The sequence below is a fragment of the Delphinapterus leucas genome, chromosome 6, assembly GCF_059928025.1.
Source record: "Delphinapterus leucas isolate spDelLeu-1000000601 "Yukka" chromosome 6, BTC_Dleu_Yukka2, whole genome shotgun sequence".
NCBI classification, from domain to species: Eukaryota; Metazoa; Chordata; class Mammalia; order Artiodactyla; family Monodontidae; genus Delphinapterus; species Delphinapterus leucas.
This window is the reverse complement of record NC_143134.1, coordinates 116,532,638-116,560,301: the sequence shown is the minus strand read 5'-3', so window position 1 is coordinate 116,560,301 and position 27,664 is coordinate 116,532,638. Positions and strand designations below refer to the sequence as shown.

Here is a 27,664-nt window from a genome sequence, read left to right as displayed (position 1 = left end):
CAAACTTGAAGCCAGGTAATAGAAACGATCCAAACAAGCACAGAGATTTTTTTTTTTTTAAAGATAAAGATAAATGAATGGTGCTTCAGTGACCTGTGGGACAACGCCAACTGTGTAAGTGGAGTTCCAGAAGGGGAAGGGAGAGAGAATTGTGCAGAAGAAATATTTAAAGGAATAATGGCCCCCACCCTCCCCTGCCAACACATTCCCAAATTTAGTGAAGAATATCAACCCAAATTTCCAAAGCTGTTTAAAATCATCCCCATCCAGCATAAAATTTTTAAAAACGGTTGCTTCTGGAACACTGTTGTCTGTATCAGATGGGACCTTTGTCCTAAACAGGAGATGAGGGACTGGAGGCAGTTGTACGGTCAGTGGGAAAGGACCCCAATTTGCTTACAGATAGATACCTGCTGAAATTCTCATCCCGAGGGGTACCCAAGCTGTTGCCGACCTCGCTTATCTGTCCTGGGGCCCAGCGAGGCGGCTGAGCGGATAAATGAGGGCTTCTGGCATCAGACCAATAGCTGATCTAAGAAGCTCAGTGAATCCCATACAGAATAAATATGAAGAAAATCAAACCTAGTCACATCATCGTCAAATTACTGAAAATCAAAGATAGAAATCTTAAAAGAAGTCAGAGGGGAAGAGACCCACCACGTACACAGGAACAACTACAAGGAAGAGAGCTGACTGCTCATTAGAAATAGTGTAAGCCAGGAGACAATGGAAAGGCGTTTCAAAAGTGCCGAAAGGAAAAAATCAGCTTGGGAAATGTGAAGCCTGAAATGCTGGTAAGACTCTGAGGTTGCGAGATACAGCAAAAACCCCCTCCCAAGCACCCCTGTCTACGAAACACACATTATTCGTGCACTTCCCCCCGCCTCAGCCCCCACCCCTCATACACAGTTATCTCAGTAGAACATCCCAACATTCCCAACAGGAAAAAGAAAAACAAAAGAACTGTAACTGTCAGGAAGGTGATAAATAGGAAAACACATGAAATTTATACAAACTGTGGGACATAATGAAGATTCTTTGTATTCTGCCACCATGTAAACATCACACATCTTTTTCATTCCGGTAAAAACTATAAAAAGAAAAAGAAAGATTCCCTTTTCCTCAAATGCTTTAGTCACATGACACCGGTCCAACAGGCAGGTGGAAACGCAGGGATGGTGCTCACTGAGGTCAGGAGGATTCCAAGATCTGGGAGCCATCAAGGTGGAGGCTTGACGAGGATGTTCTGGGTACGAGTGGGGAGGAGCCTGGAGGCAGGGAGAAGCGGCAGCAACTTCCTGAGTAATGGCGAGTGCCAGGCATTGTGCTAAGCGCGTTAGGTATGTTATCTTAATCCTCACACTAACCCCTAGGAGTCAGGATTATCATTGCCTTTTTTAACAGGAGGAAACAAAGTTGGAGAGAGAATTGGAAAGTTGCCCAGGTTAGCGACAGAGCTGGGATTTGAGCACAGGTTCGTCAGCCTCTGAGCCACAGCTCTTTACCCTCCCCTGCCAGCCATCCGTTTATTCAGTCTGCTGTGCTGGGCTGGACAAAAGGAGAGCTCCACACGGCCCACGCCACACATGCCCCCATGCTCAGGGCACTCCCGGGCAACTAAAACGACCAGAGCCAACGTTACTGAGCACTTACCATGTGTGGTACACTTAACGTGTCACATCTTATTTAATTTTCACAACAGCCCTGTGGGGGAAATCCTTACATCATCTTCATTTTCCACAGGAGGAAAGTGAGGCTCAGGGCTACTGGCGGTAGAACCAGAATTTGACTGCCCAGCTCAGGCTCCCCAGGGGCGTGCTTGATTGCCCAAGGCCACCAACAAGGCAGGGGGTGAGGAAAGATGGGCAGGGCACGGCCACCCTGCTGCTCCTTTCCCACTTGGTGGGATCCCAGGAACTTGGAATTGTGAAAGCAAATCTGTTTAGCAACCAAGGGACTTGGGCTGCACCTATTCCCAGAGCAGGGGGGATGTCCTGGGAATGCTTCCTGCCCCAGGGGGTCCCATCGCTTCCAACCACCTCTCTCACCAAGACAGCTGCAACCAACTCCCAGCAGCTCTGATGCCTCGGCCGCCGCACCTGTCAATCCAGTCAACCCCAGCGTGGCCCTCTTAAAGACAAAAGCAAGCCGGAAGGAACCCTGTCCTGCTCAGAACCTTGCAGTGCTTCCCGACTGCCCTCGGGATGAAGTCTCCCCTCTGACAAGGCCTCATCCTCTGCCACGCTCCCCTTCTCTCCTCCGCACCGCACTCCCCTCAGCTCCTGGAAGAACTCGCAGTTGCCCTTGCCTCAGGGTCCGCTCCTGTTACTACTGCAGCGTAACAAATTACCACCAAAACTTTGCGGCCTAAAATAACCATTTCCTTATCCTCATGGGTTCTGTGGGTCAGGAATTCAGACACGGAACACTAGGATGGCTTATCTCTGCTGCCTGATGGCTGGGGCCTCAGCAGGAAGACGCTATAGCTGGGGATGACTCAATGGCGAGGGGCCCCTTTCCTCCCATGTCTGGGGGTTGATGCCAGCTGCCAGCTGGGACCCATGGTACATGCAGTCTTCACACGTCAGCTTCCGGGTAGCTGGACTTCTTGGGGTCCAGCTTGGCTCATGGCGCCAACACAGAGTGTGCCAGTGAACAAGGCAGAAGCTGCACTGGCTTCTTTCACCCAGTCTTGGCAGTCGGGTAGTGTCACTCCCGCTGCATTCTACTGGTTACAAGCAAGTCAGGAACCACCCAGATTCAAGGGGAGGGGGCAGAGATCCTACCTCTCATTGGGAGGAGCGTCAAGGTCTCACTGTGGCGGGGAGATATCGTTGGGGCCACTTCATGCGCTATTCTCTCCGCCCAGGCCACCCTCCCTCTAACCTCACCACCTGCTAACTCTGACCCATCCTCCAGGTTTCAGCTGAAGCACCACTTTGTCAGAGGCCTGCCCTGACTGCTTCATCAGACATCCTGCTTAGATACTCCCTGTGCCCGGCACTTCTCAGGTGCCCAAGTCTGTCTGTCTGTCTGTCTCCCCTCCGGCCTGCGATCTCTGTGAGGACAGGGACTTTGCCTTCCTGGTGCTGGCTCAGAGCAGGTTCCCAAAAAATACATCCTGGAAAAGAGAGTCAGAGAGAGATAGAGAAAGAAGGAGGGAGGGAGGGAAAGAAGGGAATATGCCTGCATCCAGGCTGTCTAGGGCGCAGCTCAGAAGAAGTTGGGCCCCTCTCATATGCTCCGGCTGATCTTGAGCCCCCCGCCTGCCATGGCCCCACCAGGACCCTCCAGGCCCTCTGGAAAATCCACAGGGCGGGCAACACCTTCACCCCCGGAGTCGACGTGGGGAAGGTTTCTGTGCCATCCTGCTGTCTGGCTAATGTGGTGGCCTGTAAGATGCTGGGGTCTTCTGGCAAAGAACACCTTTGCCAGAGGACAAGGTCTGAGCAGGATGGGAGAAGCTGAGGCAAGAAGGAAAGGTGCTCTCCTTCTGCAAAGACAGGGGTGGCTATCCTGGGGAGGGGAGGAGCACGGTGGACCCAGGAACATGATAAACTGTGCCTAGCGGCGCAGAGAACCCCACTGAAGTTTCTCTCCCAATTTGTACCCAAACATCATCATCACCACCACCATCATCACTAAAAATGTTTTAAAAGGGAGAGGAGAGTTACCGCCAACACTGCACAAGGCTGTTGTCCAGGCAGAGGACAAACCTGCCCTGGCTGCTCCTTCCCAGGACTCGCCTCCGCCCACTGAGCAGGCCCGTCCCCCCGGCCTGTGCCAATGAGCCTGTAGGGCCGCTCGCTGCGTGGGGTCCAGTGCTGTCTCCTCTCTTGCTCTGACTCCACAAACATTCATGAGCTCCGTCTCGGGGGCAGGCTCTGTGCTGAGGGTGCCGATGGACTCCCATCATGTGTTCCTCAAAGAGCCGGACGGGAGGTCCCAGCGGAAGTTCTGGGAGCGCGAGCCCTGACCTGCTGGACGCCAGAGTCCTGAGTTCAGTCCACTGAGGCCTCCTCGCCCTATGCCGAGGCCTTTCCTGCATGACCTCATAGAATCCTCGCCGCAGCCCTTGGAGGTAGATTACTTGTTTTAGCTCATCTACTGATGCATAAGAGGGATGCCCGGAGAGATGCAGTGACTCAATCAAGGCCCCTCAGGTGGGAAGTGATGGAGCATTTCCCCAGCGCTGCCCCCACCCCAGCCGGTGGTAATTCCACTGTCCCAAGCCACTGCTTCTCCCTAACTTCACAGCCCAGATCCCACTGGCTGCTGTGCAGACAGCCTGGGGCTCCCTTCCCCAGGGTTTAGAGGTAAGAGTGAAGCCTCCAAGAAGGGCGGCTGATGGGGAGAGGCCGTCTGTGCGGGGCTGCCGTGCCTGCCCAACTGGGGCTCGGCGGGGCAGGCCTGGAAGAGGCAGCGATCCAGGGGAGGACCTGGCTCCCTGCAGCCCACACGCCAACCCGCTGCCTGCACAGCTGGGGCGGATCTAAACCCATTACCTGAGTCAGAGGGGAAGCTCTCTGCCTCGGCAGAGCGCACCCGGGGCTGCCCGGGCTTTTGGGAGCCGTTGGGCCAGGGAGCAGAGCTGGCCCGGCTGCTCGTGCCAAGGAAGGAGGGGGCCCGACGAGGCCGCCAAAGCAGGCTGGGGCGGGAGGGGCCAGGCCAGCTGGGGCTGGAGCTAGTGTGACATCACCGGGCGGCCCGCCTCTGTCTGGGGCTGAGGGGAGGCCCTGAGCCTTTCTGGGGCCTGGGGGATCCTCTTGCACTGGTGGGTGGAGAGAAGTGCCTGCAGCCAACCAGGGTCAGGCTGTGCTCACAGTTTCCTCCGGCAGCATGTAAAGGCTCCACAAAGGAGTTGGGAGTTCAAATGAGGCTGCCGCAGACGGCCTGAGGATGGACCCCGCGCCCTAAGCAGTGCCGCCTGAGCTCCGGACCTGCCGAGCATGGCACTGGGGCAGCTGCCGGCCCCCGCGAGAGAAGGCAGGTCGTGAGCCACCCGGCGGGACCCCGGGCCAGCCCCCGCCCCATCCCTGGCCGGAGCCCCCGCTGTGGAGGCAGAGCGGAGCGAGCAGAGGCCAGTGAGGCAGGGCTGCTCTGCGGCCGGTCCAGCCTGCGACTCAGGGAGGCCATGGCCAGGCTGCCCCGCTGACGGCCGAGGTTAAGCATGTGAGAGCTGCCCCGGGAGCCAGGCAGGAGGGAAGAGGTAAGAGCCCGACTGTGGCACCGAGGGATGGGGGCGAGAGGCAGCAGCTGGCTCCGGGTCTCTGGGCTCAAGAACCCTGACCCCTCCAGCCGGGGAACGCGATGCTCGCAGCTGGGCCCTCCTGCTTTCGCTTGGAGCCAAACAAGGCATCTGCTGGGACAGGACCTGTGGACACCTGGGTAGAGGGTGGAGTTCTGGGGGCGTGAGGTCATGGCTGGGGTTTCGAGGGCTCCATCAGTAAGCCCCACTCTCCTTCAGACAAAGAGCCTTTGGGGTGAAGGCAGGCGGCTCCTGGGCAGGGCTCCGCAGCCGGGGTGTGTGCGCGAGCATGAGCTTGTGTGGACGGGTGCCCTTGAGGGGCCAGCGGGCCGATGGAGTCACGGACGCAGGGCTAGCCCGAGGACTCCGGAAGTTGTCTTTCAGTTTTGGGTTCCTATGCACCCTGACTGGAGACTCTGCTGAGGCAAAAGCAAAAGCAAACGTTGTCCTGCGAGAGCCGGGAGCCCTCGTTCAGAAAGTTCCCTGGCACTGAGCAGCCTGTACTCATGCCCTCAGCCGGGGAGGAGAGGAGCAGAGGGGTCCAGAGCCGGGAAGGACACATCAGCCAGAGGTTCCTGCCGCTGTGACTCGGGGCACAGCGCTGCCCTGGTTTCCCGGCGGGTCCGAGGACGTCTGGTCCCTCCTTGCACAGGACGGGACGGGATGGGACGGGACGGAGCCCCAGGTCTCCAGCAGGCTGTACGTGGCCTGGCCAGGACACAGGGGAGGATGAGGCTTCCCCGGCACCCGGCAGGGGGACGGTACAGGCTCTGCATTCTGAGTCCCTTGAAAGCACTCGTTAGATAACATTTCCAAACAGAAATTCTTCACTGATCCCTCCCTTCTCCTCCTGTGATATGTGTGTCACGGGTCAGCTATTGCCTCTGCTGTGGGATTACGAGAGCTCCCAGAGGGCAGTTCGGTTACTTAGAAAAGGATCCCCTTTCACCGGGGCTCTGAGGAAAGTTGAGAATGCCACTTCCGAAGCCGGCCAAATGCTCCCCACATGTATTTTTCCAAATTGAGACAGAGTGAGGTAGTATGCACAAGCTAGGCTCAAATCCTAGCTCTTCTACTTATGAGCTAAGTGACGCTTGCAGATCATTTAGCCTCTCTAAGCCTCAGTTTCCTTACCTGTAAAATGGGATAACAGTAATGCCCATCTCTTGGTAACAACTAACTCTTACATTGCACTTACCAAGAGGTAGAGTCCTCACAACCACCCTATAACACAGGTACTGTTAGTCATCACCATTTCACATGTGAGGAAACTGAGGCACAGAGGTTAAGTGTTGTGCCCAAGGCCACATGGTTGGTAAAACCCAGCACTCTGAACCACGCTCCATTGCTTTCTAGGAGGAGTGCGTGGGATCATGACCGGGAAGGCCTTAGCACGGTATCTGGTGTGTGGCAAAGCCTCAGAAAACATTAGTCACTGAGTATTATGAGCCATAACAATCAGAATTGCAGAGAGAGAAGAGCAGAGACCCAGATTCTCTATCCTGGATACATTCTGCTGGGGTTGTCAGGAAATCCCACCAGGCTGAGCCAGTGCTATGACCACTACTGCCACCCACGCTGGGGATCCTCCCAGGAGCCCGAGGAGGGGGGCTTTATGTCTGGGGCAACTGCAGCACATCCAGATCCTAGAAGTCCACACGAAGGGGGAGTGCAGATGCACCAACAAAAGGACCTCGGGTGTATCTGATATCAGCCTTACAGTAAAAACATCCTACCCCTCACACAGCACTACTCCCCTGCCTGCTGGTCCGCTCACCAGAACCAGCAGGGAGGAAAGCAAGCTACCACCGTGCTGCAGGAGGTCCACAAAGCGGGAGGACCAATGCCAGGCCTGTCCTGGGGTTGCAGAGGGTGAGGCAGGGACCCCTCCCCCAAACCCCACCCCCATCACCCAAGTCTGGCCACAAGATAAATGGCCAAGTCTGGTGGATTTCATACCAGCCAACACTGATGCATCTTAGCCCCAGACAGTAGCTTCTCTCCTGTGGCCCCAGAGGTCCCTGAACTCTTGGAAGCATTTGGAAAGACTGACATTAAATATATCCTTCTCTAGCACAAGGCCTCTGGGGCTGCGGAAGCTGCAGGTTTCCTGGCTCCACCCGGGAACCACGGTGGCTCACTATGCTCTCTGGGCAGCCCGGGCCAAGTAGAGACTCTGACTGACCTCACAGGCCTGCCTAACACAAATTAGCTTAATTATTATTCAGTAAAGGCAGACAAAAATGTGTGAAGCACATGGCCCAGGAAGGGACTGCACGGTATTCCTGCACTTTCATGGGCAGAGCAACTAAGCCATTTCTCCATCACACAGTGATTTATTAAGTACCACTGTGCTAAGTAAGCCACATGGAGTATCTCATTTCATCCTCGCTACAACCTTAGGAGGCAGGTTCCAGTTTTAGCATCACATTTTACAGATGAGAAAACAAAGGCTCAGAGAAGTTAAGCAACCTGCCCAAGGTCACACCGTTGGTGATTCTGTGGGAGGTGAACGCTGGTCAGTATGGCTCCAAAGTCCACGCCTTTCCCTGCCTCACTCCAATGCCCTGTTCAAGGTGTCTCGCAGTCAAGTCTGTTTCGGTTGGTGTCCTAGAGACGCTGCACCATCCCATCTGAAAGCCACGTGCTTACCCGCTTATGCCATAGAATCCTACCTCTGAGACAGTACAGGCCTCATCGCCACCCCTCTTACAACCATGCCTCAGCACAGCTACACAGCACGCCTGCGGTAGCACAGTCAATGAGAGGTGGAACTGGATTCCAAGCCAGGCTGTCTTAGCTCAGAACCCTGCGCAGCTGGTGCTCTGTACGGCTGCCGCCCCCGGCAGCTCCATGGAACTCTGCACCAGCTCAGTGGGGCAGAGCCTCGGGCCAGCAGTCATCTATGTGCCTGAGATACCACTGGTGTGTTTCCCACGTTCCTAACTTGGAGACTTCAAGGGCTGCAGAACCTGAGCTCAGGTCTTCAAGGCCTACACCGGCCACACTTGAGCAATTCCGGAGAAGAGATCTGGGAGCTGCAACTGGCAGCTACAGCAGAACAAACAGAACAGGCAGCAGCCCCGCCCAAGGCAAGTACATTCAGCTTCTGGCCTCTCTCTGAGTCACAGCCCACTTTGTCCAAACTGGTCTCAATTGACAGCAGTCAGATGAGGGAGGCGTTCTGCTTCACGACGCCCACAGCCCAGTGGGAAGAGGGAGAAGGTGAATCTAATAATCACACAAACGCACAACAGTGGGAGACCTGTAAGGAGGAGGCATGTGGCGCTAAGAGGGAACTGTGAGATGCGTGGCGCTGTCCCCATTTTACAGAAGAGGGAACTGAGGGTCAGCGGGTGCAGCACCTCTGCCAAGGTCTCTCCACTAGCGGGCCAAAAAGCAAGGATCCAAGTCCAGATCTGGGCCCATTCCACCCCAGCCCACTGCCATCCCGGACAAACACACTGCGGGAATCTCAAGAATGAATCAATCCATTGAATAGCATTTCTTTTCTGCGAATTTATATGAAACACCCCAAATAGAAGGGTTATTCAGCCACTAGCAGCTAGGAGTTTGTGGTGATAGATGGGTCACATCAGAACCACATTCTGAGGGTAGTTTCTATGACAAAACCACATTCCGACACAACGATCATAAGCTGTATGACTGACTTAATAACAGCCTTGGGAGGGGAGTTAAAATGTTACAGTGTCCCGTTCCACGTACACATCAGTTTTAAGACGCATTCTGATCACAGACATGTTAACGTGCTGGGTGGGGGGAGCCAGGCCTCTCACAATCAAGCTATTGTGTTAGGTGGATTCTCTGGTGAAACCAGCCTGTCTTAGGGCCAGCAGCCCCAGAGCCTCTGCCTCCCGCTGCTGCCTAGTCCTCCAGAAAGGCATGCCCAAGACCACCTCAGAAAAGCCCAGAATGAACTCGGTTCTTATCTCTGAGAGATGCCTGAGGACCCACCCAGCTCCAGGAACGACCAAAGTCCTGCCCAAGATGGACCCACCCCAGCCCCCATGAGGGAAAGGTGGGATCTCTCAGTCACTGCTGGACCTCCAATACCCACTAAGGACAGGGAGAGAAAGGATCTGAATGAATGAACGAAGGAGGGAAGGAAGGAGGGAGGGAGGGAGCCTCAGACCCAGACGCTGTGGCCCCCGGAGGGCAGGCACCTACCTTGCTCCTGCTCTATCTCCAGACCCCAGCAGAGTGGCTGGCACAGAGGAAATGCTCAGGAAATATGTTCAATGAATGAAGTCCCTGAATTCCTATTTAGTAACCCAGGTGCCATCCTAGCTATTGGGTATTCACAGGGGGAACCGCTCTGACCCCGCTTTTAAGAAGCTTGCAGTCTGGGGTAGAGAACCAGACATGCTGTATCTTGGGGGCTGTGATGGAAGCAGCCCCAGCTGCTTCTGGGAGCTGGAGGAGGGAGAAGGGAGGGGGCCCTCCCTGTGAACAGCCAGCTTCACTGAGAAGGTCAACTTAGCAAGGAAGGGAGGCGTGCATCAGGCAGGACACAGGGAAGGTGACGAGGCAAAAAGAACAGCGCGTGCAGATGCAGGGAGGCATGACAACACAGGCTCTATCTTTCAGCAGGACACCGACAAGACCAGATGTGTGTCTTAGAGAGATAGGCCTGGAGCTACAAGCAGTGCAGAGTGCAGGGGAGAGAGCGGCTGAGGGCAGGGAGGCCAGGAAGGACTGTGTGGGTAAGAAGGCTGGCTATGGAATCCACAAACCTGGTTCCAAGCCTAGCTCCACCACTTGGTAGCTCTGAGGCCTGGGCAAGACTTCATCCTTACCTCTGTTTCTTCATCTGTGAAATGGGGATAATCATAGCCCCTGCCTTACAGAATTGCTGGGATCAGTGAGGTAGGCACAAAATGGTTGTCCCAGTGCTCAGGGGATAGGCCCTGCCAACAGGCTGAGGTGGCCATGGTGCCAACCACTCAGCCTGGCTCAGAAGAGCAGCTCCAGGCAAGGTCCGGATTTCCCAGGAAGCTGCCCTGGGACAGTGCTGTCCACCCAGTCCCTAGCTGTTCTCTCCCGTCTGAGGCTCCCCCAGTTCCAGGGCTCCAGAGCACAGGAGGCACTGCCGGAAATGCAGCAGCCAACGCAGGAGCCGGGCTCAGAAATGGCTTCTGCAGACTCTCCTGCCTCTGCTCTGTTGGCTGAGGCTCCTGGCACAGAGAGCTCAGTGCACAAGCTTTGGGACCACCTCAAAATGGTTCCCAAATAATGTACCGTGGAAAAGGAACAGCAGCACCCTCGTCCCCCTGGCAAAGGCAACCAGCTCCCGCCGCCTAACCACATCCCCTCTTGCCCCATGAGCTCACAGTATGACCACAACCCGCCTCCTCCATGAACTCAGCCCTGCCCTGGAGCCAGCAACACACCAGTGGCAGGAGCATCAGGCAGATTCGACCCTCCACTGCCACTCTTCCAGGCAAATCCGTCTGATCCTACCTACCTGCTGCTCTGGTTCACGCCTGTGTTCCCAGAACCCATGACAGGGCTGGACCCAGGATGCAGCAATACACAATGGCGGGCTGGCTGGGAAGGCTAAGTGGATGGAAGGCTGGCTGGCTGGACAAACGGCTCATTCGAAGGTCTTATTAGAGTTGAACTGGCAGGGTCTGGGAATCAGCTCCAGACTCCCTGGGTACCCACACTGACTTTCGGTGGGGATGATTCACAGAATCCTAGGCTGGGAAGGGATGGCAGTTGGAGATGTGGCTATTCCCTCCCTGGCCTCCAGGCTGGCGGTGAATCACCAGGACAAGTGATGCACAGTTCCTTCTCCAGGGTTTCTAAGGTGAGGACACCACTGCTCATCCTACATGTCCATTTTGGGGTCTCACCACTTGGATAATCAAGAACTGTTTCTAGCATCCAACAAGACTCACCCTTGTGCTGACCTGAAAGCTATTTCTACTTTGTCAGTCAAGAGTGACTAAGAGGTAATCTGCATCTTGGCCATTAAGCAAACCGACAGGCACCTTTTACTCATACTGGTTGGAGAGATTCTCTTGATGGAGGTGAGGACATGGACCTTGCAGTCGACAGCTGAATCCCAGTCCCGATATTTACTCCAAGGGACCTTAGGCAAGTGACCTAACCTTTCTGGACCTGGGTTTCCTCTACTGCAAATACAGATAATAATACCTTTCTCCTAGGTAAGGAGACCAAATAGTTTGTTACTCAATCAGGACACCTTTGAGAATAAAACAGGGTGCTGTCAATAATTAATAAGATAATAGGTCTTAACTGGGGCCAACCAGCATGCATGGTCCCCTATTCATAGGGTTGTAAGCGCCAATGAGATAGAGCGTGGCTGAGCACACAGTAAGTTCACAACAAACAAATGGTAGCTGTTATTATCTATCCTATTGGTCATGTGGTCAGCTGGGCCCTCTAGGGCCATTTCTTCTGGAATTTTCCTTTATCTGGATCCCTCCCTCATCCTGGATTACCAATTGGTTTGGTACCACCTAACTGCACATCATACATCTCAACCAGCTTTGGCAGGAAAAACTGTTTGTCAACTTCAAAGTTTTGATTTTTTCTTTCTGTCCTGATGTTGGTTTAACATCACGATTCATGCTCGGTTCCATCAAACTCACTCAAGTGCAGCTCAAGTTCCTAGCTTCCTGTCAGGGGCCCGTCGGGCACACTGGGGTCAGGTGGCAGTTCCAGATTCCCTTGCTGCCTTGAAAGGGGCCCAGGCCTCCTGCAGTGCCTCTGGCCTGGACTCATACCTGGCTTTCATCTGTGATCACAGAATGATGGGGCAGGGCTGGCTGGGGAGGGAGGGATGGGTTCTGTGAGCCCCCAGACAGGACTACAACGTGGACTAATGATGAAACACCATCCTGGGAGCTGGATTTAATTCAGGGCCAGCAGTCCTGGGGGTTGCAAGAGCTCTCCTGTTCTCCCCCTGCTTTGGAGTGGGGGCAGTTGTCAGAGAACAATCTCCTTTGAGTTTTCCTGTCACTTCCATACATGCAGCATGGTATATATCTTGGGGTTCTGTTACCAACTGCTACTTAGTTAAGCTGGTAACTTTGGGCAAAATGACTCATGGACTTTGAATCTCAATAGTTTGCTCACCTGCAATGGGGACAACTGTCAGCTCTGCTGTTAGCCTTAAAAGCGTCTTTGTGGGAATCAGAATATTGCTGTGATTTAAATATACAAAACTACAAAGACTGTGAATGTGGCTTGTGCTCCCTAGGGTTGCATAGTGCACAACCTGGGCCACCACACAAGGCAACCCTGAAATAACGGCTTCCCTCCCAGGGCTGTTGGGAGGGTGAAGTGAGATAATGTTTATAAAGTGCTTGAATCATGGTGATAATTGGTTGTAGTTACTATTTTTTTCAGTATTTGAAATTTTCTTATTCCTACCCTTTGGCGTGAGAACTCACAAGATGACCCCGGGAAAGCAGCTTCTGCCACAGGGCAGGACACACAGCTCTGTCTTATGAAAACGATTCTTCCCACAAAGTGGCCCCTCACCTGGGCTGCGGGGCTGCCGTGCTGAGAGGGACATGGACAGGCGGTGTGGGGTCCCACCACAGCAGGCCAAACAGGGACACCTAGAGCTGCCCACTGGAGACTGGGTGGGACCCAGACCCTGGGGAAGTGGCCTCCCAGTGTGCAGAGCCCATTATGTGGCTCAGTCGCACCAGCCCCAGTTGTGGGGAGGGAAACCCGTGCATAATGGAAACTCCTCACAATACAATGTGGAAAAGCAATTTCAAGAATCATTTTTATTTTCACTTTGAAGCCAAGGAAAACAGTTGGATTTGCTTTTCTTTGTTGGTCATAGGAAGAAACTGAGGAGCACCTCTTTGATTGGAGTTGAGTTCTTCTCCAGGCCTAAGATGGCTGGAATGCTGGGGAGTTATTTCTCTTGGGATGCAATTAGTTGAAGAAATATCAAGAGAGCAAAAGTAAACAAACTCATTACTGTCCATTAAGAACTGCCAAACTTGCAAAAAACTGAGGAGGGGGTTGGAACCTTTAAGGAAAATAAATTACGCCAAGGCCAAAGGCAGCACAAAGAGCACAGCCCTTGGTGTCAGGCTGACCCCAGCTCTAGGCTGAGTCAGCTCTGGCTCTTGTCTGCCATGTGCTCCTGGGCAAGTCACTTAGCCTGTCTGGGTTTTGGTGCCCCCATTTATAAACTGGGGGGAATACCAACCTTGCTGGATTCCCTGGGACAGTGTATGTCAGGCACCTAGCACAGTGCCCTGTTCCTTCCCTTCCTTCTTGTAACCCGACTGGCTCCAAGTCACTCCCGCCAAGCCCAGACCCCACAGAAATGTGACAGTAAGACCCAAAATCATGCGGCTTCATGACTGGTCCCACCAGCAGCAATGCAACCTTGAGCACATTACCTGACACCCTCTTGAGCTTCAGTTTCCTCACCCTCAAAATGGGCATAATACTACTAACCGGCTCTGAAGGTCGTGGTGATTACATAGATAATGCGTATGTATAGGGCCTCGTGAACCTAAAAAGCTGTACGAGTGTTAACCGTCAAGTTTCGTTCTCTTTTTAATTGAACAGCTACAAGAAATGCTCTTTAAAGATTGCCCAGTTTCTGATTGCGTTTGCACGTCTGGTGCCTCCCCGCTCTGTGCCCAGCGCTGTGTGAGATGCTAGGGACCCCATGACAGCCAGGACCAGTCCAACCAGCGGACTCCTTCAGGGTGGGAGGTGAGGCTAGACAGAACTCCTGGGCAGGCCCAGCTCTGTGACATGGAACAAGGCCCTCGGCTGTCAAATGGGAGAGTTAGTCCTGGTATCTCCTCGGGGCGGGTGGTAGGATCAAGGAGATGGTACACGTACGTGCTGGACACACTGCCGGAATGTGGTCAGCACTCCTCACCGCCAGTCGGCTTTGCTGGTGCTCTCATGCTGCTATCATGCCATCCCCACCTCTGGCTTTGGAAGCACTCCCACAGTCCTTAGCTACTGTGCAAGGTGGGTTGGATCACCCCACTTCACAGAAGAGGCTCAACCTTCAGGATCTCAAGCCCAAGGGCACAGAACTTTGCCTGGGAAGCTGTGAGAGCCCACACTTGGGAAGGGACAGAACTCAGTGGTAAACAGTGCCACCATGCCAGGTCTCGAGGCCTGAAGCCAAGTTGCCTTCCTGGTCCTGTGGCAGTAACTTGGCCAAGGTGGAGCCCTCGCCGGCATCCGCAATCAGCATCACAGCAGCATGGAGAGGCAGGTGAGCGGCCTGTGGGAAGGCAGCGCCGGCAGGCCCGCCCAGGCCAGGAGGGGGACTCCTCCCCATTGGTGTGGGTTGGGTGTGGCCGCCGGCACAGGAGCAGCTAAAAGTGCGCTGGAAACTAGGCAAACGGTCACAAACTCAGCGAGGTTTACACTAACATCACTGCAGCCCTAACCTCATAGTCTGACCCGCACCAGAGGCTCCAAACACCTTTCTCTGCCTGGCCTGAAAGGCCTGAGCTGGCCTTCGGAACCAAGCTGGGGCTTCATCATTCAAGTGGAAAGCAGCTCAGCGTGGCCCTGGAGAGCACGGGGTCTGTTCTGTAACTTCCTGCTGTCCAGGCTGCCCACCAGAGAAGCCCCCAGAGGGGTCTGGGGAAGACAAAACCTTCAGGTTCTGTGGCATGGTTGTTATTTTAGGGTAAATTAATGTGAAAACAGAAAGTCATGATGCTAATACTTTATTACTAGAAACCAGATTAAGAACATTTCTGTGTAGTCATTAAGAGTTTGAAGGTTTGAGTACATCAGGCCAGGGCTGAGTCCTGGTTCTGCCACCTTCTAGCTGTGTGCTTTTAGGCAAGTCACTTAGCCTCGCTGAGTCTCAGTTTCCTCATCTGCAAAATGGAGGGAACTCCCTGGCGGTCCAGTGGTTAAGACTCTGTGCTTCCACTGCACAGGGTGTGGGTTCGATCCCTGGTCGGGGAACTAACATCCCGCATGCTGCGCATGGTGGCCAAACAAACAAACAAGAAACAAATAACAACAACAAAAAACTAAAACGGAAATAACAACAGTATCTACCAAGAAGCCATTGTGAGAATTCAATAAAGTAGAAAACCCTTGCAAAATGTTGAGTGCAGGGTCAGGTACACAGTGGGCACTCACTAAGTGGATGTTAGGGATGGTAGTAATAAATGTAATACACACCCCCGCCCTCAGGCAGTCACTTGCCTGGGGCTCCCCGGCCCCGCCTGCTACACCCCTTTTCGTAGCACTCCCCACTTCACAGCAACTGTTGGTGGCTGTGTCTTTTCATTCAGTCCATAAATATTCACTGAGCTCCTACATATTCCAGGCCCTGTGCTAGGCACTATGGGTGAGGAGTGACCAAAACAGACAAGCCCCCTGCCCCCACGGAGCTTCCTCTCTCGGGGGTTGGAAGGGAGACACTACATGCCTGATGGTGACAAGGACTCTGGAGGGGGAAGGTGGCGAGGTCACAATTTTAAGTAAGCAGGAAGGCCTCACTGGGAAGGTGATATTTCAGCAAAGACCTGAAAGCGGTGTGGGGGGGTGTGCAACACGGAAGGGGCCGAGAGTGTTCTAGGCCAGATCAAGTGCAAAGGCCCCATGCCATCAGTGCGCTTGAGGAACGCCCAGGAAGCCAGCATGGCTGGAACAAGTGCGAGATGAGGTCAGGGAGGGAGTGGGGCCAGAGCGGGGGGCCTTAGAGACCCATAGCTTCTTCTCCAAGACGAGGAGCCACCAGAGGATTTTGAGTAGAAGAGTGACCTGATTTGACTTTTTTACAAGGTTCACTCTGGCTGCTGGGCTGAGGAGATGCTGTAATGGGCAAGTGCAGGAGCAGGGAGACCAGTCAGGTCCAGGCGAGAGGTGAAGGTGGGCTGTACCAGGGGAGGTGGGGAGAAGCAGTAGGATCCTGGGAACAGTCCCAGGATATTGCTATTATAATTTGGTGGTGAATTAGATGTGGGGTATGACGGGAAGAAAGGAGTCAAGGATGACTTCAAGTTTGTTGGCCTGAGCAATCAGAAGAACAGAGTTGCCACTTGCTAACGCAGGAAAAACTGGGATGAACAGGCTGGGATGGAGATGTGGGGAACCCCAGGAGTTCATTTCCGGATGAGTTACGGTTGAGATGCGCGGTAGCAGTGGCAGCAGTAGTAGTTGAGCAGAAATGTCGAAGAGGCAGTTGGATATATGAGTCTGGACTCAGGGTGAGGCCCAGGCTAGAACGGATGAGATCACCAAGGTACAGAAGATGTCTGAGGACTGAGCTCTGCCCAACCCCTCCCCGCCCAGGACAGGGTTGGGGATGAACCAGCAAAGGAGACTGAGGAGTAGCCAGTGAGACAGGAAGAAAGGGTGGTGTTTGGGGAAGGAAGTCCAAGGAGGGAGTGATCTGCCATGTCCCCCGGGTGCTGAGAGGCAAAGTATCATTGAGGACCAGGAACTGGCCATCTGGTCTGGCAAGTGAGGCCCCTGGCGATCCTGTCTAGGACACTTGGAACGGAGGGGACGGGGCCAGGCCTGATGGGAATGGGCTCAAGAGAGAACAGGAGGAGACAGACTTTCTGGAAACAGTGGGTGTGGGCAACTCTTCAGAGGGTTTTGCTAAAAAGGGGAGCACAGCAATGGAACAGTAGCTGGAGAAGGGATGTGAGGTCAAGAGAGGATTTTCTTTAAGTTGAAAGAAATAACAGCATGACTGTAGAAAAAATGTGATCATGCCGGAGAGCTGGGGGAGAGCTGCTGGAGCCACGTCCTTGAGTAGGCGAGAGGAGCGATCTATGCACGCCTGTCCCCTCCCTCTTGGCCTGGCTCACTCCTACTCAACACTCCAGGGTCAGCATAAAGGTCACTTTCTCAGAGAAGCTTTCCTGACCCCTCTGGTTAGGTCAGTTCCCTGTTCTACCCTTCCACTGCATACACTACTTCTGCCTCACGGCACTTAGGGGCTGTGTAACGATGGGTAAGCCCTGTGAGGGCAGGGGCTGGCTCTGTCCCGTTTGCAGCTGCATCTCCAGCAGCCAGCACACCGTCTGGCATACCACAGATGCTCAGTGGATATCTGGGGAAGGAACAAGTGGTCAGAATAGAACTGAAACAAATCTGGAGACACATGTCTGTTTTCTGCTCCCACCTGGCTTAATCGTGTTGCAGTGATGGGGACCGTGCAGTTACTGGCTGCTGGAAATATCTGGATTTAGAAGAGTTGTTTGCTCCTGTTTGGGCTCTGTAGCTTGGCTAACACACAGGCCAAAGCCACATGGCTAGACACATCCTTCCACTGACACTGTTCATTACAAACTGAACACATCCATACTATGTCTAGCAAATCATTCATTTAACAAATATTGCAGAAAGCTTGCTTAGTGCAGCATCCTGGGGATACAGGATGGAAACAGACACAGCACCAGCCTTTATGGAGCGTAGATCCATGAAGAGATCACACAGAATTCAGATTCATCTCAACTGTGATGGGTGTTACAAAGGGCACGTCCAGGGGGCGGCTAAATGGTATGAGGAGTGTGAGGCAGAGGAGGAGGGAGATGGGACAACCCTTCCTCTGCCTCCCCTCCCAGCTTCAAGCTGCCCTCGTGTGGTTCTCAGGCTCCAGGAGCGGCGGGGCCTCGGCCTGCTGCCTTCAGATGCCCAGTCCCCTCCTGTTTCCTTCCTACCTCTGCCGGGCCTGCCTGTCTCCTTCTGTGGCTCCCGGAAGGGCTGCCTCCTGAAGCTGTGTTTTTGGAAACATCTGCCCGATAAGAAGGCTGAGCTCACTTATGGCACAGGCCGCTGGCAGTGACAGGACCCTTACTGAGTCTGCCCTTCTGTTTACTTTCAGGGTTTCATAGTCTCTGCTCTCAAAGAAGAACCCCCACTTTGCAAGGACCATGAAGCCGCTGTGCATGACGTGCTGGTGGCTGGGACTGCTGGCCGCCCTGGGAGCGGCTGTGGGCCAGAAGGAGGGCTTTGAGGGCACAGAGGAGGGCTCGCCCAGCGAGTTCATCTACCTGAACAGGTACAAGCGGGCCGGCGAGTCCTCGGACAAGTGCACCTACACCTTCATCGTTCCCCAGCAGCGGGTTACGGGCGCCATCTGCGTCAACTCCAAGGAGCCCGAGGTGCTCCTGGAGAACCGGGTGCACAAGCAGGAGCTGGAGCTGCTCAACAACGAGCTGCTCAAGCAGAAGCGGCAGATCGAGACGCTGCAGCAGCTCGTGGAGGTGGACGGCGGCATCGTGAGCGAGGTGAAGCTGCTGCGCAAGGAAAGCCGCAACATGAACTCGCGGGTCACGCAGCTCTACATGCAGCTCCTGCACGAGATCATCCGCAAGCGGGACAATGCGCTCGAGCTCTCCCAGCTGGAGAACAGGATCCTCAACCAGACGGCTGACATGCTGCAGCTGGCCAGCAAGTACAAGGACCTGGAGCACAAGTACCAGCACCTGGCCACGCTGGCCCACAACCAGTCAGAGATCATCGCGCAGCTGGAGGAGCACTGCCAGCGGGTGCCCGCCGCCCAGCCCGTGCCCCAGCCGCCCCCCGCCGCCCCGCCCCGCGTCTACCAGCCGCCCCCCTACAACCGCATCATCAACCAGATCTCCACCAACGAGATCCAGAGCGACCAGAACCTGAAGGTGCTGCCGCCCCCTCTGCCCACCATGCCCACCCTCACCAGCCTCCCATCCTCCACAGACAAGCCGTCGGGTAAGTCCTTCCGGGAACCTGCAACATCTGGGCCTCAGGGCCGGGCACCAGGCTTCCCTTGGCTGTGACCACAAGTAGGGGAAGAGCCGTGGCAAGTTGAAGCCGGGCCAAAGGCTTGCACAATCAATCCCCCAGCGGTCCCTTGGGCCAAGCCGCAGGAGCCGGTGGGGTGAGAGAGGGACATTCCTCAGGTGGATGCTCCAAGGTAGAACCAGGAGACAGGGAAATCTCAGAAGACAACAAGTGTTTTCTGGCTTCTGATAGGAAAAAACCCAGGCCTGAGTCTTCTGGGCTCTGCGAGAGGTGCTCTGTGTTGGCAGGTAGGATGTCTCTCCTGCAAGCTCTCGTACTGTGCCTGGCACAGAACTGGCATTTAGTAAATGCTCACGGAAGAAACAACAGACCAGAGGAAAAGAAAGTGTTATCACAGCAGAAGTATGATGAACACACTGTAGGGAGGGGCTGCGGGGGAGGAAGGAGTACTTTCTAAAGCCCACACATTTCCTAGCGTCGGATGCATCTAGAATTTTCAGTGATGACTCCATACACTCTTAAATACATGTTTCATCTTAAATAAATATGGTAATTCTCAAAATATCATCATGCGGGAGGAATGGGGCTGCTGGTAGGTTTTGAAGCTTGACCCAGATACTGGCGCCGGGCGCTTTCATGTATATTATTACACCATTAACCCCTGCAGCTCCTTATGGAAGGTTAACTGAGAGGATGAGTGACTTGCTCACAGGCTTAGGATCCTCAGGCTGAGTCTGAATTCAGGCCTTTTCACTTTAAAGCTGGGGCTGACTCCTCTGTGCCTGAGGACTCTGGGAATCCTCACTCCGGGGGGAGCATGAGCCCAGCCCCCTGAAGCTCAGTCTCTCATTCAACCAGGACCTTGTGTGCCTTACAAATGGGCTGTCATATGAGGACTACGTTCGTCTTTGCAAAAAAGTGACCATGTATCTGCTTCAAGTCAGAGATATTTTTACTGAAAATATCCTGTTTTACATTTATTTCACACTTCTGAAAATAACCACCAGTACTGGGAAGAGCAGTTTCTTGCTAATTCCAGAGAAGGCTGAACCTGAGTGCACGAGGGTGGCCCACGCAAAAGACAAGGGCGGCGCTGTTTGCAGGTCTGTGGGGGTAGCCAGGTGCAGGGCAGAGCATCTTTCCTCGCAGCCAAGCCCTCTACTGGGTGTGCAGGTTGAGGACTTGTGCTCTGGAGCAGACTGACCTGGGTTCAAATTCTGATTTCCCCACTGATTAGCTCTGGGACATTAGGCAAGTCACTTTGCCCCTCAGAGCCTCAGTTTCCCCACCTATTAATAGAGGACGGATTAAAATAGTGCCTACCTGAGGATTAAATGAAATACTGCACAACATGTGGTTAGCACAGTTCTGGGCCCATGGTAAGTTTCAATACATGGTAGCTATGAGTTTCCTTTGGTCTTGGTCTCTTCATCTTGAAACAGGAGATTGAAATGTAAAAAACAGACCATTTTTAGCTCTAGCTTTCTACAGCTGATGACTGGTTCATCTGTACACATGTCTATTTTAAACAGGGAGTTCCAAAAGAGAGGGCAGAGTGTGCTAATACATCCTGATAGAACACCCAGAGGGTAAAACGTGCCCATGGCACCAAATGAAGGCTCAGCTGAATGATATAATTCTGACATGAGGCAGGCTGACCTCAATAGTTAGGCAATAGATCTCCTCTTGCTTAAGCATCTCTGGTTTCTGACTCAACAATTCCAGGACATTCCTGAGCTTGAACTAAGCTGGTGGATACATAGTGTAGGAATAAAGACCTAAGTTTGCACCCAGGCTCTACCTCTTATTAGCTGTTCGCTCATAAGAAAGTTATTTAGCTCTTCTGAGCCATAATTTTCTCCTCTATAAAATGGGGAGAAGAGTCATACCATCACAGGGTTGCCGTGGAAACTCAATGCAATCAGACATGTGATATACATCATGTGGGGCAGCCAACAATAGCTGAGCCCCTACTTTTTGCCAATCACAGTGCTGGACTTGGGGGCTTGTGAAAACGACAGTCCTAACCTCCAGGAACTTAGTCTGGGGGAGACGGCAGATTCATGAATGCACTGGGACCTATCCAGTGCCCACCAGTTCTAGACCCTAAAATCAGCACATCAGGTCTGACAAAGGATTTCTCTGAGAGAGAGCACCTGTCAAAGCCAAAATTTCCAGAATGGTGTGAGAACTTATGGGACCAACATAACAAAGTACCTGAAATCAGGAATGCAGTGAAAATCATGGGCTGTGCAGTCACTATGGTAACACCACGGGGTGCTAAGTGCCCGCCTACAGGCACTACATCTATTAAGGTGGCATGACTGAGTCTGCCTGCAGTAGAAGGGACAAGTTGGACGGACGTGGGGACGTAAGAGTGAAGGATCTGTAAGAGTTTACCAGGTGGACTTGGGAGTTGGGCAATTGAGTTACTAGTGGGTCCCCAGTGGAGATGAATCCGTGCAAAGACCCAGGGGCGTGGCCCTAATCCTGGCACCTCAAGTCGTTTGGCTCTCCTGCTTCTTCACGTGCATAATTCAGCCTGGACTGTGTGCATTCCAAGGCTCCTGCGTGCAACCAACCCCTTTCTCTCCCACTTAAGGAAGCACACCTGCATGGAGGGAATGGCAGTGATTTTATTACAGAGGTAATCTGAATGCACTATCATTTACCTTTTTTTTTTTTTTTTAAGCAAAGCCTTCCCAAATGTTGGTACTGATTGTCAGTAACTGATTCCTTGTGACTCATCTGACCACTGCACTCCCCACATGAGGCATTCCCTGCCGAGACTGAGCACCTGGCTACAGAAGCTGAAGGGGCGGGCAGAGCCTGGAGAGAGGCTGGGAGGCCCTGCCCTTTCCTGGTGTTGGACCAGGACAGGAGGAAAAGGCAGATGGTCACTCTCAGCCAATCGGCAGAGAGCTCTTATCAGGCCTGTTCTGAGAACTTAGCGGGCAGGTTCTGGTCTTGGAAGACAAAACCTTCCTCTGTGCTCTGGCCCAACAGATTCTTTGCTCTGGGGACATCACTCAGCCAGAGACACTTCTGCAATTAAACACCTCTGCACTCAAGCCTTGGCAGCTCCTAAATCTTTCATTCCGCAACCTCAGAGCCACCTACTCTTTTCCTCATTGTCCGGGCCCGCTCAGCCTGCAACACGCCCTTCCCCAGGGGACTGAGGGATCCATGCCCCTTATCTGAAGCTGCGCTCACCAGCTTGTTCCCAGCCAGACAATAACAGGCTGGCCCCAGGCCAGGCCCAGGCCTCTGAGAGCCTGAGTGACGGAGGCCCAGGCAGCTCCCGGCTTCCCTGGCGTCTCACTTGGGTTTTGTCCCGTCTCTCTCGGGTCTGGCCAAACCTAAGGGCATTTCCATTAGGGTGATGCTTGTGATAAGGCCTGGGCCAAATGGCCCCGCCTGTGGCCCTCTCCCCTGGGGGGTCCCGTGGCTGCCGCCCTCCCTCCTCCTGTCCATTCTTCCTCATGCTTACACGTCCCCAACCTCCTCCTCCACCTGGGTGCCCTGTGCATGCACGTCAATCAGGTCTGCTAAAGAGGAAGGCTGCAGGGGGGGTCACTTTCTAAGAGGCCAAGGAGAGGACAGCATGGAGCCTCGGCTAGAGCCTGCTCTCAAGGTGGCTCTGGGAGGCAGGACACTACTCCTCAGCACAGCCCAGGCACCGCCGTGCACATGCCAGCCCTCCTGCCACGGCGCCATCCTAGCGACTGACCAGAGAAGAAAAGGCAGTGTGACCACCAGCTGCCACAGTGAGGCCTTGTCTGAAATGAATCTTTAGAAACCAAAAGGAGTAGACATTTCTAGCTGTTTTCTCTCCTGAGAAAAACATAATCAGCTCAGTTTGTTTTCTCAGTGGATAAAGAGGGGACCATAAAATCATAAAATATTAGAGCTTGTTAGAGGCCTCTCGGATCCCCTGGCATAGCCTTCTTGTCCCAGAGTCTGTCAGTGACAGAGCCAACACTGGTCCCTGGACTTGTAACTTCCAGGATATTAAGGTTCAGAGAGGTTAAGTAACTTAGCTAAGATTACACAGCAAGTAAGTGGCTCAGCCAAGGCTCAAACCCAAGGGTGTCTTAGCCACTCTGGGATACTACACATTCCCATGGAAAGGCTAGGGGGCAACTGGTGTAAAAATCACTCTATAAATGCTTGACTTGACCCCAGGTGCCAGCTGCCTGGGACCTGACTCTCCATCACTATTTCATGTACCAGGTTCCAGGCAGCTCCTTGTAAAAGATCTGGTAGATTTGTTAGGTTTGTTATTAGAACTCTTAAGGTTCTGATAACAAAGACATCATTACTGTGAAAATAAGATAAAGAAAATAGAATTAAGTTAGCCTCATACTACGGAGTTTCTAAAACAACAGAGCTCTCCCACAGAAAACGTAACATGCACCTGACTTCCAGTAAATGGACCCAACTGAAGCTCCCGATAAATCTGATATTTCATTTGTATCATATCTGGACAAATTGTCTGGAATTACTTCTACTCAACATTTTTTTTTTCCGGTACGCGGGCCTCTCCCATTGCAGAGCACAGACTCCAGACGCGCAGGCTCAGTGGCCATGGCTCACAGGCCCAGCCACTCCGCAGCATGTGGGGTCTTCCCAGACCGGGGCACGGACCCGTGTCCCCTGCATCGGCAGGTGGACTCTCAACCACTGAGCCACCAGGGAAGCCCAACTCAGCATTTTAATGTATAGCTAAGTCTGAAGTCCTGATTTCTTTAAATGTGTTAACCCTAAATATATAAAAATCAGTAGCTATGATCTGCTCTTGGGGCCACATTAGGTGTCAACCACGCTGCTTCACAGATAACACACAGAAACCACCCATCCCTCACAACAGACGGTCCATGGCCAGGGAGGCACAGGCAACTTTAAGATTGTTTTCCTAGATGGATTTCTTCCCTTATATTTTATTTCCCATTATGAGGTAGGGAATATGTACATTAGACTGTGGTCTAAAATAGAGAACGAGATAGATCACGCGTGGCTTCCATTCCTTCTGGAGGTCAAGCGATGGTCTGTCCAGGTGAGCCCTGCTGGTCCCACATGCGCCTGAGGCCCGGCGGAGGGTTGGAGAAGGGCATTGTGAGGACGGTGAGGGTGACTACAGCCACCAAGCACTCGGCCTTTACGGTCACAGGGCCTGTGGGGAAAACCCAATCTGGCTCTCTTGCCTCCAGAACCTGTGCTGTTTTCACTGTGCTCCGCTGTCATGTTTCTAGAATGTTATTGTTGAACAAAATAAGACTTCCAAACTCATTACAAACTACATAATCAAGTGATATTTCAAAGAACATTCTTTGCTAGCTTCTTCATAAACAAAAGCCCCTTGAGCTCGACTTGGGTCATCTTCCTCCTGGCTTTGCTTTCTCTTCTCTCCTCCTGGGGTACTCTGGAGTGCAGTAGCTCTCCCTCTATTACTCAGGCACTTTGCAGGGAGGACATTCGGCTAAATGCTCAGGCTATTTACAGCCCCGGGAGATAAACCACCAGCTTGTTATTGTTACAAGTGGTGAGCTGGCATCCTGCGGCCTGGAAATCCCAACAATTTGGCAAAATGAACGTAATCTAGAAAATCCTGAAGCTCAGGCCTCTGTGGCCAGCTCACTAGTCACACGAATGGACTGCTGTGGTGAATTGATGCTGTGAACTGTATCATAACCCTGAGATACTCCCCCAGAAAAAATGATAAAGAAAGTAGCATTAAGTGAGCATCATACTGCAGTGTCTAAGACAAGGTTGCCAGGTTTGTCGAGCGCAGTGCATCACGTACTATTGTAAAAGTAACACAGCCCACTTCTCAGTGATCTCAGTCAGCAGCAAGGAGGGGGGGAGGCCAAAGAGACTGCCCCGGGAACACTGAGACAGCCCCTTCCACCTCTGCAGCACTTCAGCTGCCCCTGAGATGACTCTGGACGAAGAGCATATTGGATCCTGGCCCTGCATCTCGAGCTGAGCCAGTGGAGCTGTAGGGCCTGGAGTGCTTTTATGTCATTTCTTCAAATGAATAAATGATTTTCCCTTCATGGATTTTTAAAATAATTTAAGTTAAAATTACTGTACATACAGAGAGAAATTTCACTAGGAAAGTTTTAAGCTTAAGTGACAAATATAACAGTTTTTTAAAAATTTCCAAATGTTGAGATATCTTAGGTGGTGTGTTAGAGTGCCATCGAAAAGAACAGAAAATCCAACCATCTGGGCCTACCCCAGGCATAACGTGCAGGCTTTCTGCTACAGACTGTCCAGGCTTCCCCGGGTAACAGGTTTCCTTTCTCAAGGTTTGGTCTGGATGCTAATTATCCTTTGTTGTGGGGATCCCTGTTTCCAGATGGATTTATTATTATTGATTCTCAAACTGGAAAGAATAGAATGAAGATGACAAAGGGAACGCAGCTCACGGTGGTGGGAAGACGGGAGACGGAGGAAGGCACGGGAGGCGCCAGGTGGCTCTCGGCACTAGACTGGGAGGGTCAACCCATGGTCACTGCCCCGAGAAGGCTTCTGCCCCGGAGAAGCCCACAGCCTGGCGGGGAGACAGACCCCCACAATCCCAATACAGTGGAAAGAACCAGGGCGTGGGAGGCAGAGCCAGTTCTAACCCCATGTCCTCTGCTTCCCAGCCGTGTGATCACTCTGCCCAGGGGCTTGTGAGGCTGAAATAAAATTGTGTAAAGCACCTGGCATGTGAAAGCCTCTGGATACGAGGCAGTCATCACTCTTACTATATTCCAGTGAAGATAGATATGTAAGGCACTATGGGAACCCTGAGAAGGATTGAGTAGCTCTTCTGGGGTTGAGGCAGGTTTTCTGGAGGAGGGGACGAGGAGGGCTGAGGGCAGGCAGATGTGCTCTCACAACCACTGCCACTATCATCAAGAAATCATGAAGATCAGGCCTGGTGCTGGGCAAACGTCCTGTGTTCAGAAAGAGAAAAAGGATGACATACTAGAAATTGCATACCAGTTGGCATGTGGTCAAACCCCAGTGAAATTATAGAAAAGATTATGAAGAGGGATGTGTGAGCATTTGGAAAAGTTAGAGGTGATCAATGAAAGCCAACACAGGTTCTCTCAGAACAAGCCCATAAGCTGATTCCCTTTCTTGGGAAGGATGAACGGGTTGGCCAACCATAGGAATGACCCCCCCGTCCGCGATCTGCGGGGCGCAGTCATGGGTCTGATGAGCTCCTCCATCATGTGCCCACAGAACAGCTCCACTCAGTCCCATCACTGCGACTGGGGAGCCCAGGGCTTCACCCCACCAGTCCAGGGAGCCCTAGGGAACTGCTCACCTCTGCACCCAGGGAGCCCCCCCAGAGCCCCTCCCAGTCTGACCTCTTTTCTTTTTAAAATCGCTTTAAAGTCTCTGTCTCTCCCCCTGCCCAAGGGTACTGGTGGAAACCTAGGAGTGGGCACAGTGCTTTTGAAAGTGTTCTCTGGGAACCAATACTGTAATAACTGTTTATCCTGAGGTCAAACAGGCAGAAACAGGACCCCTGCAAGCTGTTCGTGGGCCCAAGGGGCTCTTACTTGGGGATGCCTCAGGATGTACCAAGTGCTTTGAAATACACCCACCTCGCACATCTAACATAACTTTTACTGTAAAATTTTTGAAAGGATCTTTAGTAAGTTTGTGTTTGAAATTACTTGGCTAAGTGCAGCACAATTAATTTATTGTCGGCTCTGGCTTCTCGGCAAACATCAGGCATGTTCAGGAATTCTTGCCAAGTGAGAAAAGTGTAACCTACAAATTGTTTTCAAAAGTAATAACATTTTTTATGAAGACTAAATTGAACAATTAATGAATTCGACAAAATGTTACACTTTGTAGAAATTTAATTATATACTTACAAATTTTGACTTTGCAGTTTTCTTTTCATATTTTTTAGCTAACAAATTTTTTTAGGCCTCAAATACTTTTCATAAACTCCTGAAAAGCTTGTCAGCCCCAGGCAGTGTGCTCGTTGTCCGAGGACTTAAAGGACCTGAACAGCAGGCATGAGCGTCTGGACTCTCCCCAGAAGGACCGGAAACGATACTTAGAATGTCACCGCTGGGGCGCTGCAGGAACTTGACTGAGATGGCTTTGGGAATGGACCGTCTGTTCCTGTGTTAGGTTATTGTTTTCACACTTTGTGTGAAAAGTGGTGAGTGACATAGAATATACATGTTCACAACCAAAATATGATTTCCCCAGCTGTCTGGATACATGAGACTCGAGCAGCACACGTGATTGCTCCTTGCCCCCCGCACTGGGTTTCGGCTGTCCTGCCTCACCCGGGACGCCTGGCAGGTCCTCATGCTGGCCGGGGTGGGACTCACACCTAAGCAGTGGACATGTGCCCTGGTGCTCAGATTATTCATTTGGGTCAGAAAATCCAATTTCAACACAACTAGTCATTTCTCCTGTTAGAAAACTGGTTCAGGGAGTGGCCAAAAGACTTGTTAGAGGCAGACCATCCATGAGAATAGGAAGCAGCACACGGTTCTCACATAAGAGCAGTGCTTCCTGGTGACATCACAGAAGCCTCTCTGCAGTGCCCACATATGGACTAAAACACCCCAGAACCTCTCCCGCAGGCCACAGGGTCCTCTGCGTGGCCTCAGGTGGTCAAGTCTGGAGACGTGGGCTTAG

General features: G+C 52.7%; 2 protein-coding genes across 10 annotated transcripts in view; one reads left to right on the top strand and one right to left on the bottom strand.

Moving 5' to 3' along the window:
* Nucleotides 1–27,664, bottom strand: part of RALGPS1 (Ral GEF with PH domain and SH3 binding motif 1) — a 289,275-nt gene that overhangs the window by 94,255 nt on the left and 167,356 nt on the right. The window lies entirely within an intron of this gene.
* Nucleotides 4,573–27,664, top strand: part of ANGPTL2 (angiopoietin like 2) — a 34,257-nt gene continuing 11,165 nt past the window's right edge. Inside the window, exons 1-2 of the mRNA XM_022578715.3 lie at nucleotides 4,573–5,209; nucleotides 18,099–18,964. Coding sequence (XP_022434423.1) covers nucleotides 18,148–18,964 — 817 coding nt within the window. The 5' untranslated portion in view covers nucleotides 4,573–5,209; nucleotides 18,099–18,147. The remainder of the gene's footprint in view (nucleotides 5,210–18,098; nucleotides 18,965–27,664) is intronic.